At 37.4% G+C, this 11,348-nt stretch overlaps 1 protein-coding gene across 1 annotated transcript in view; it reads left to right on the forward strand.

Moving 5' to 3' along the window:
• The first annotated feature begins 2,503 nt into the window (after window positions 1-2,503).
• The window catches only part of LOC107088612 (solute carrier family 25 member 36-A), a 20,770-nt gene continuing 11,925 nt past the window's right edge, over window positions 2,504-11,348 (forward strand). The window contains exons 1-3 of the mRNA XM_015380897.1: window positions 2,504-2,940; window positions 6,268-6,432; window positions 8,960-9,037. Of these exons, the coding sequence (XP_015236383.1) occupies window positions 2,900-2,940; window positions 6,268-6,432; window positions 8,960-9,037 (284 nt within the window). The 5' untranslated portion in view covers window positions 2,504-2,899. The remainder of the gene's footprint in view (window positions 2,941-6,267; window positions 6,433-8,959; window positions 9,038-11,348) is intronic.

Below are 11,348 nucleotides of genomic sequence, written 5' to 3' on the forward strand. Positions count from 1 at the left end.
AAACGTCCCCTTATTGGCTTTGTGTTATGTAAAGAGATAACATAAAAAAAATAAAAAAATGCACATGTGACAAATGATCGCATATGGTTCAAAACAGTGTGCAAAAGATTCAAAACGTGTTAATGCTTAGGGTAGCAAATTAAAAAATATCTAACCAGATTAAGGATTTCTCCATATTTAGCTCCTTCTATTACCGAATCAACTGTGCATTGCCAATACCTCCCACAGCATTATACCTCTAGCAACTTGTTTCACAATTTAGTCAGTTTGGAGCAGTGGTGTCAGAAGTATAGATGCTGCAGTTTAAAAACACTCTGGTAAAAGTTGAAGTATGAACTTGACCTCTTTACTAAGTAAAAGTGAAAAAGTATGTGCTCCAAAAACTACTTAAAGTATAAGTATAAGCCAAGGATGACGGAGGTCTTGTTGGTCTCAGTCTCCATCTCCCGATACGCTCTCGCCTGTGTCCGACCTTTCAGACATTTCGAAATATTTTTCTGAATCTGACATTGTAGCATGGCATAGACAATTCACGTTTGCAGTTTGAAGAACACCTGCTTGTTTCTGATTATTTCCTTTAGCTAACCAATGAGTGTTTGCATTATATGACTCATCCAATTCCACTAGTTTTCACTAGATGTGGATGGGGCCAATGATCTGCATGACGGGAAATAAATATTATATTATAAACATTTAACCGAAGCCAAGTGTAACAAGTAATGTTTGTTTTAAAAATGTAAGGAATAGGAAGTACAGATATTTGTGTGAAAATGTGATGAGTAGAAGTCAGAAGTAGGAAGAAAAATAAGTAATGGAGTAAAGTATAGATACCTAAAAAGTGTGCTTAAGTACAGTAACAAAGTATTTGTATTTTGTTACTTGACACCTCTAGTTTGGAGTAAAGTATAGGAGTTTAAACTGCTAAAAAGTTAGATTTTGGTTTTATCTAAACAGAGCTCCTTCTTACATTTGTCAATTTTGTTTGTCATGTCCTCAACATGGCTTTAAGGGAATTTGCTGAGTAAAGGATGAAATTCATTGGTGGGCTTTGTTTGCTGATGAGATTAATTCAGAATGTTGCATAGGCTTTTATTCTGAAGTATTTGATTTAAAAGGGCTGAATATAAATCTGCACTTCTTAAATATTTATTTGTAAAATATGTAGAAACCATTACAAATTTTTTTACTTTTAATCTTTGCTTATTTCATACAGTCTTATACAGTCAAAGCAGAATGACTATCTTTACATTTTTTGGCTGTGAGACACCAGCGTGTGAAAGAGCTCTTCTTCTTCTTCTTCTTCTTCTTGGATTTATTGGCGGCTGGCAACAAACATTTAGTAGCATTACCACCACTTACTTGTATGCAGCGTTTTTCGTGATGGACTATCTACTTTATAAACATATATATAATTTCTAAGGGAAAAAACAAAACAAAATTGACATACTTATATCATGCACACACTCACCCTCTCTATAATCACATTCTATGAAATAATTTAGTTTTCTTAAAAAAAATTGAATAATTATTTGAATATGTTTACTCCCCAAATTCTTCCTCATAATATCTACTAAATTCATCTTTTCCTTAATACATTCAAACTCTCTCCTCATATATTTTCTCACTTTCATATTTATGACACTCCAGTATAACATGTTCTATTGTTTCATATTTTTCACAGTAATCACATTTGCCAGTAGTATGCTTTTGAATTTTGAAGTGTATAACTAAGTCCTGTATGCCCAAATCTTACCCTTGTTATCACTCTCCTTCTTTCTATTTCATCTTCCATTTCTTCTTTTTCCTACCATCTTCTGAATTTTATAAAACCACCTTCCTGTTTTATTCTTTATCCCACCTTTTTTGCCATTTTTCCATCAGTTTTTCTTAATAGTACTCTTCCCCTCCGATTTGCTTGTTTTCACTGTACAACTAATAGGATTTTGAATTGCCCTCTTTGTCATTTTATCTGCCCTCTAGTTTCCTTCTACTGCAATATGTGCTGGAACCCATTCAAATAGAACTATTAAACTCATATTTTTTATTCTGAATAATGTATGAAATATTTCTAATAGAATGTCCATTCTACTATCTGATTGGTTGTATTTTAAACTTAATAATGCAGAATTTTAATGGTTTTATATAATCTACCCATTGTAAAGCTAATAATATTGCCAACATTTCCCTTGTGTATACTGATAATCCATCTGAAATAATTTTTGCTATTTTAATATTTAATCCTGGTATTACAAAAGCTGTGTGAAAGAGCTCAGTGGGTGTAATGAGTTTTGGAAGGCACCTTGTGCCGTTGCCTGAACTGTGCCAAGATGATGAGCTTTGGAGGCCAATGCAAACACAATCCAATCCAGCCCTGATTCATTCAATTCTGAGCATGTGAACGCTGCATGATCAGTCGACACCGCGTGACGTCGGCAGCCCGCCTGTCCAATCGCAGCGTCTGTTTCCAGCCTATGGTGGTACAGTAAATACTATCAGCTCTGCCTCCTTCACCCTTTGCTGCAGCGATGAAAGCGAAGGAGACAATCGAGTTACAGCCGCCGATTTGCTATATAACCGTTTGTTAGACGTGAGACATCTTAGTGCCAGAAACTGCCGGCTCTGTGGTTGGTTTTTTTTTTCTGGGACACGGCCGAGTCGTTATTTTTTTTCAATGTTGAAGAAGAACCATTGAAAACTGAGACACGGAGGACTCGGCCCACCGCAGCAGTGAATCACCGCAGGCTCATCCTTTTTTTTTTTTTTTTTTGCGGCCGTTTCTCCGTCGACGTGCGCATCCCCTCGCAGACGGAAAGCAGGAGGAAAAGGGACGGGATCCGAGCTCTGCATTGGATTCTCTGCCGCAGCTCGAGGCGTGCTGCTAGGCAGAGCATGCTAAAGAATGAGCCAAAGGGACACGCTGGTTCATTTGTTCGCCGGAGGGTGAGAAATGTTATACATTTACAGCATTAAAAATAAGTTGCTATCTAATATTTTAGGGGAGAAAACCGGGGGGAAATGGCGCGCGTGCGTGTCAATTATGTGAACGAATTATGTGGAATAGTGCACGTTCATCATGCTGTCAAAACTTCCGGTTTTTTTCCACCTCATTCGCTGCCGACATTATCCGGACAGATTTTACATGGCTTATAGGTCATTACAAACCACCAGAGTAGTGGTTTGATTTAAGTTAGGCTCTTTTGGTTTTTATACCGTTTTAAAAAGCCACGATTTTTCTACAAATCTAGAAAATTCTTTATTTTGACAGGAAGTGGAATTTCATTTCCGGGCTCATTCAAACTCTGTAGATGATTGGAAGCATGCTGCAACCACAGCACTGCTACATCCACTTACTGCCCAAAGGTTTCTATTGTATTTTGCATGTTGGAAAGTAACTAAAAAGTTAACTGATTTTTAATATTTATTTCCGTATGGTAAAAAAGGCAGAATTCTGGCTTTAATCTCAGAATTCTGGCTTTAATCTCAGAATTCTGACTTTTTCCTCAAAATTCTGAATGTTTCCTCAAAGTTCTGACCTTTTTCTGCAGAATTCTGGCCTTTTCCCTCAGAATTCTGAATTTTTTCTCATAATACTGAACTTTTTCTTTAGAATTCTGAATTTTTCCTCAAAATTATGAATTTTTCCCCAGAATTCCGAATTTTCCTCGGAATTCTGACTTTAATCTCAGAATTCTGGCTTTTTTTTCTTAGAATTTTGGATCTTGATGTAAGTGGGTACCATGAAGGAAGGTATGTGGGAGCATTCAGCTTCACTGACAAAAATGGGAGTTGTTTGGGAGAGCCAGTAACACATTGGTGAAAAATGACGAAATTAGGCAATTTTTTGTGTGCCCGAGAGGTCCCCGGTGATGCTATTTCATTATTGGAGGAGCAGAAGGTCATTAAAACAAGAGAGATAGTCTCTAAAACAGACATGGTTACAGCTTGATGCTAACATGTTTGTTTGCTTTTAGAATTCTGAGATTAAAGCCAGAATTCTGAGATTAAAGTCAGAATTGACTTTTTTCCCACATTAAACTGAAATAATATTTAAAAATCAGTTAACTTTTTTATTTTTTCAGTACTCCAAGACACACTTTCTCTTCCAAGACCAGTAGCAGGATTGCTCCTGACCAGTTTCCCACATATAGATCCGCTCACAGACAAGGTTTAAGACATATAGGACACAAGGGTCCACATGGGAATTAAGTATTTCATACACTAACAATCAGAGCTACAAAGTCTGATAAGGGAATTTTAAGGGGGGAATTCACGCCAAGCTGGTTATTCTTAGAGATTAAAGAAGTTTTATCACTTTCAATGGGGAGAGGATGAGAGTAAACTAAAAAATACAGTTATAAGTAGAGAAGAAACAAAAACTTAATATGCTGTGATGTAGGTTTCAGATTAAAAGTAGTTTAAAAGTTTTCTTTAGGTTGTCCATGAATTGAATTTTACAATGTGTAAAACAGGGTTAAATGCTTTCTAAATATCTACAAGTTTCTTTAGAGCTTCAACGTAGGTCCTTAAATGAGAGTATATTAGCACCAGGTTATATTAATGTGGAATAGGAAGGTTCCACTCCATACTATTCCCAAACACTCGAAAGCATCAAATTGTGCAACTTATTTTAGTATGCTGAAGCATTTAGAGCTGAGCCCATCGGCTGAAAAAAAACAGACACACACCACATCCAGAAGCCTTGCCTAATTCTAAACCCAGACCCTTTCCTCGGATTGTCAGAAAGACACATTTATTTGCTTCACATAACACGCCTCCACTGCTCTTATGTACAGTGGTGCCATTGCTTTACACTACTGCATGTGGCCCTTTGTGTTGCACTACATGCAGCTGCTCAGCTGTGGAAACCCATTCAATCCAGCTCTTTATGTATTGTTGCTGGTCTGATATTAAGACCACTTAAGATTGAAGGGCTGTTGCTTATGACTCAACAGCTACTAATACTATCCTATAATTTTCACACGTCCTACGTTTCCCCAGTTTTCAAATTGCTAAAATTATACCAAAAGGGACTGAATATTTATTACTCAAGGAATTAGAAAGGGGTTTAAATTTTAAATAATTAATTGGGTGACATCCTACAACTGTATCTCACTAGAAACAGCAAAGCTGCTGAAGGTGAGTGACTCTTTCAGTGCTTGTAGAAGTAGTCGAAATGCCTCTGATCTTCATTTTATTTACCTGTCTGTGTATATTTGTAAAACTATTAATGATACAAGTGTAACCTATTTTAAAGCAGTGTGTTTTTAAACCTTGTATGCTAGAGCTGATCCCTACCAGCAGCAGAAGGCTCACCTCTTTATCTAAGGGGTTCAAAGGTTCTAAACAGGATAAAAATCAACATTAGTTTGAGAGCTGGCTCGGCCCAGAACTCTTGTTTATGCTCACAACTGAGGTTTTCTAAAAAACAAAACGAAAAAAAAAACAACCAACTTATGCTGTTGATTTGTCTGACAGTGTTTTCATTTAGAAAAATGAAACCGTACACTGCAGGTTTACCAGATATTCAGAGCCAGCTCATCTGTTTTAAATAAACCTGATTGCTTTCAGTGTCTCTGCTGGTTTACCCTCTGTCATCTGTGCACCACTAACTCTCAAATGAGTAATCTCATCAACTGCACAGCTAATCCATTGCAGCTCTTGTCTGGCTACTACAAACTGAAATTGACAGAAACGCATTAATACCACCAATAAAACAGAATTTGTGTCTTGTCTTTCATTTCTTTTGAGAGAAGCCGCAGGCTCCTGCTGCCTTCCCGAACCACATTGAGTCTCAGATATTCAGCAACAAGCCAAGCCCAGAAAGTAGGCAAAGGGTCACCAGTGGCTCTGAGCATGAATGTGTAATGTTGTTTTGAAAGGTAAATATAGCGAGAACCGCTCTAAAGCAGCTCCCTGCCCGGATGGCAGCAGAAACCACTGCAGGGGCACAACTTCTCCACACTTATCACATCCTAGAAACTTACCCTATTGAGATGATTTGCATAAAACCATTTGTTTATATAATAACAAATTCAGTGGCTTTGTCTTTTTAAGTTGCAGCATTTGCAAGTCATCCTTTGCAAAAATAAAAAGCTTTATTAAAGCTTTGATCCCATATTAGTGTGTTAGGAGGAAAAGAACATTAATCAATCACTGTTTTTCCTTCTGTTAAGATATGCAAATTAATACATATTGTTAAAATTATTGGGGTAATTTTCTCTTTTTTTGTGTCCTATGTTCTAATCCTTTTGGCCTTTTTTCTCCTAGATGTGGTGGTACAGTAGGCGCCATTTTGACTTGTCCTCTGGAAGTGGTCAAAACCAGGCTGCAGTCTTCCTCCATCACCCTGTATGTCTCTGAAGTCCAGCTCAGCACCGTTAATGGAGCCAGCGTCGCTCGTGTTTCTCCACCAGGACCCTTGCACTGTCTCAAGTGAGCAAGATATTTATTTTTCATTGTGATTTTAACTTGTCTTTGGCTGTTACAAAATTATAAGAATATAATAGCCTTTGGGAATAAAGCAATAGAAACAAAACTATGTTAGTGTTTTTCACCAAAATCTATAACAAAGTCTAATTAATTGAACTGCAATAACAGAAAACCTAAAATAATGTAAAATGTTATTTCAAAGATGATTATATTACTACACATATTATTTTTCTGATCATGAAATTAGATGCATTTTTCAGGCAAATGTGCATATGTTGCACAATATTATGTCTTTATTTTGTTATGTCCTTTTATAGAGCAGTACCAGGAATGTATCAAGCTAATATTAACTGGTTAATTAGTCAGGCTAACTACTTAACAGGAAGGGGAGGGACACCAACGCTTTTCTGCTGTTTGTGTGGGTTTTAATTTTTTACCCTGTCTTTAATAAAGCTAGTGAATATTTATCTTTTTTTTTTTTCTGGACTAGATTTATATTAATAGTGTTGTATAATTTGCCTCATTGTCAAAACTATTCTTATTGAAGCCTTGAAGGAAACTGGTGTTGTGGCTAAGGTTAGATAATAATAAAGTCAGCTATGTAAGGTGTTTTTTGGTTGCAAATATTAAGGTTTAACTAACTGAAGAGTTGGAATTATTCTGATTCAATTAAATAAATATATTTCTGTAATTCTTGCATGATTTACAGCTTTTTTATCGTTTTATCGTTATTGTTGAGAAAAGTCACAATGACAGATGTGAAAGACAGGAGTGAGAGGAAATGAGGTTGGGGAGGTTGCAAACAAAATTAATTTTTATTCTGTGCAAAAGTTATCTTCAGATTATAATCCGCTGAGCTACTTTTTAAAGAAAAACTCCAACCAAGACGTCTGAGACGGCCAGCACTGATAAACTGTCTGTCTTCAGGTTTTTGTTATCAATAGCATTTACATAAGACTTTTGACCTTGTTTCTCTTTTTATCTCTGGGGTTTTCCTTAACTATTTGTGTGCTAAAGAAACTGTCCTTTATAGTAAATAACAACCAATTCCTCTTTAAAAGTGGAAAGATACGCTTCAAGATGAATGGAGAAGTGAGAGTTAAGGGGAATTTAGACGAGCTGTGTTCGTTTGGATAACGCGTGGTTTTTGTTAAATTCAAAATAAATCTCAACCGCTTGAAAATATGGTGTTTTCAAGTAGATATTTCTAAAAGGTGCAGCTGTTGTTTTCTGTAGCAGAGCATGCAGTGTCACAGAGCGCGCCACTCGGTTTAAAACATATTGCATAATTCACAAGCTGCTGTGTGTGGAAATTTCCACTGCAAAATGTCTGCAACAATATCCTGCTCATTGGGATTGTTAGATAATCTGATGTCATGTGGCCAAACGGCTATTAATTACCTATTAAAGTTATTAAAGTCTGCATTGAGAGGAGATTGCTAAATAAAAATCCCACTGTTCAGAATGGATCTTATTTCCCAACTCTCCTGTTTTATAATAAGTGTGCATATCTAGTTTGCTTTTTGTTGCACAATCTGTTATTACTAGCTTTTTTCAGTCTGTCAAACAAGATTCTCCAGGATTTTGTTTAGTACATCTGGGCCGGTGCCGTGTTTCAACCAAGTGCATTGGAATCCGGGTGTGTTTTTGTGCTCAACAATCCTCTATTTCCAACATAAACTGATCCCTCGTGTCGCCCTTGACACAAGCAGGCGTTGGCAGGAATGGAAAGACGGGATGCGATGCATAGTGCAGAAGGGCTAAAGAGGGAAACGCTTTAGAGAAGGGGAAGGCGATAACTGACACACAAGCCAAAGTGGGTCAGGATGCAGACCCAGTTCCATTTTAAATTTAATTGGCTCCAAACTCTTTTATATTAGCTGCTCTGCTTTGTCTTCTGAGGAACTACTGATGTATTTTTTATATTAATGTTAATATTAATATTAACTTCCATATGTCTTTATGAAATCAAAGATAGATACCCTAAACAACGAACAGTCAGAAGAAAAAATATCAAAGGAAGATCAAACATCTGCCATTTTGACAGCTGACCTTTATGGTCTATTTATAAATTGGTTTGGTGTCCTGTGTCTTGCCAGAATGTCTTCTTGCGATCCGCTTGGCCGTACCTTGGATCAGTGTCCTTGTGAAAAACGTGCATCGGGTCAAGTTGACATGATTTTGAATCAGGTTACTGGGTTAGCCTGGATGCAGAACAATCTTTAAACTGACCAAAGGAAAACACGTGAGCTGCCTCAGTCAACACAGGCGGCTCGACAACACGTGTCTACTCACTTATTTTGGATTTTGCTGCATGTTATTTGTCACTCCCTGTTCTAGACTTTGCTCCTGTTTCTAATTTACCTCTCCTGTGGTAAAAGAAACCACCAACAACAGCTGGACTATTTCTTTTTCAAATAATAAAAAAACAAGATCATTTTAAAGCACCATCTTATTGCTGTTAATTATGCTCGTATGCTGTTAATTATGAAGGACTGATCCACAGTGACCTATTTTTGTGTTTCTGCAGGTTGATTTTAGAGAGAGAAGGAGCCCGCTCACTGTTCAGAGGACTGGGTCCCAACCTTGTAGGCGTGGCACCTTCCAGGTATGTATAGGATTATCTGCTGTGTTTTGAGTTTGTTCTCTGGCTTCTGTTTATTTAGAGCCAGAGGTAAAGTGAGTGACATGTTTTTCTCGGCCACCCAAAGACTTCTTGCACTAGTTAAAAAGGGTTTATGCTAATCCTTATTAAGGTGTGATTTTGGATGTTTTTGCATTGGGAATAAATAACTTTAGGCAGAAACAAAGAACTTTTTAACAAAGGCCGTTTTTTGAAATTTCTATTGCTTTATTTTTTAACAATTACAGAATCTTATCCAGTAACCGGAAATGCTCAGAGAGAGAAAACGAAACAAAAAGTGATAACTTTGACGTGTTTTATATCCTAACAAATCTGGAAAAGTAGCTCACTGCAGCCTTTAATTGGAAGCAAAAACCATTCTGTTATCTGTACTTGCAAATCTCTGCGTCCTTTATACACAATACTTTTCTAGTGGGATGTCAGTCATTAGTCTTTTTTCGTTGAATACTTATGTTGACATTTTACTAACCAGCATGTAGAGAAATTAAATTCTCTGTTGCAGCAGAGGAGGAGGAATCTCTGCTTCAATCTGATTGGAAATGATCAAACTCTGATTCTTGTTTGTTGCATTGGAGTTGGTAAAGGCTTAAGGCTGATTTATACTCAGAAACCAGGTCATCTGCGTGTGTTGCAGTGAATGCAAATGTGCCCCTGCCCCTGCTGCAGACACTCTGCTGCAGCTCTCCAAAATTGTAGGTGACCGCAGACAGTGCTGCAGACAGGGGGCATCTGATTGGTCAAATCTACATCCGCTCTACACTACGCGCATTTCCTGTTTGGTACCTTACAGGCTTGTTTTGTTTGTATAACTGCCACTGTGGAAAACGGCTCGTGAAGATGGACCAGCTAGAAGAGCGAGGTGCGTGAGAACGCTGGGACCCTTTTTCTACCTGGATCCCCGCTCTTTTTCGCCATCATTTCCCTCCGTTGTCGGACAAACTGTCCCCACCTCCTCACCGCCTAGGCCGTATCTAGACCCACAGCTAGTTTGTGATTGTCCCTCTTGCTTTGTGGCGTTGAATAACTTGGCGCAGACCACGCTGCAATATTGGGCATAAATCAAAAGTATCTGCGACAAGTTTACTGAGACACACTGCTGTGGGAGTATAACCAGCCCTATAGAGCCATCCTTTGTGAGTAACGCAAAATTAGGCTCTCAGGGTCATGCCAACCTCATTCTCGTTCTCTCAAAAATATTATTTCTGATTTCTATACTCGTTGTAGTTTTGGGTCCGTTGATGGCCAGGATATGCATTTTAGAGGAGGATGGGGATTCACCGGTTTGGCCCCTGGCTCTTCATGTTCAAACGCACTTTAACCTCTGATAATGTTTACAGAAGTGCACATGTAGAATCTGTGTTAGTAGCTTAGAGGCATAGCTTAGAGGAACGTCTTCAGTTACAAACTATTTATCCAATCTTCAAATATTCACTATGAACTGATCATGATTGTTCTGGCTGATACTAATCAAGACCAATTCTTTCTTTGTTTAAACACTAAAAAGATTAAATAAGTGTTATTTAATAGAGATGGTATCTCTATTAAATAAGACAGGAAGTGAAGGGATTGCACATTAGTGCTTCACAGCATTTGCTACCTTTATTTATCTGATTGTGTTTGGCTAAAAAGTTGAGTAAAGAGTTGCTCACTTCCTGTCGATTGGGGCTTTGAAGAACTAACACCTTATATTGTTAAAAAAACACATACACACACACACCGAAGAATACCAATGAAACAAAACAAACTTGTTTTATCTGCACATGAATTAGAGCTTTGAAATCTAAATGAAAAGCGTAGAACATTAGCGGCTAGTGATTTTCAGCCGTTTACGGAGGCAGATAAAGTTGATGGATAAGTTGGTTGGCCAATTAGTGCAGCCCTTTGAAATAAACAACAAAACCTCCAAAATGCACTTTTCAGTATTTGACCTGCTAATTGCTATTTAGACACAATTAAATGGATTCATGGTGATTCATTTAGAGCTTCTTAGTTCCCTGATGGCCATTAAAGGTGTATTAATGGTGTATTGAAGCCAAGTGGGTTTAGATGCTCTTTGATATGTGGATATTTATGTCCCATGGCCCAGCTACATATCCTGTCTTATTTTTTTAAACCAGGTAATATTTTGTTGGCATTTAGATTATTATTACTGTAATGTGTTGGATGTTTAGAAACGGGAATCTATGAAGAAAGATGCGACAAACAAATTGGCAGGACAGGAAAACAGAAAAACGAAATGTGCATAAAATGCCTAAATTAACTGAGCATTTTAAAT

Source organism: Cyprinodon variegatus, unplaced genomic scaffold (assembly GCF_000732505.1).
Source record: "Cyprinodon variegatus isolate N-32 unplaced genomic scaffold, C_variegatus-1.0 Scaffold224, whole genome shotgun sequence".
Taxonomy (NCBI): Eukaryota; Metazoa; Chordata; class Actinopteri; order Cyprinodontiformes; family Cyprinodontidae; genus Cyprinodon; species Cyprinodon variegatus.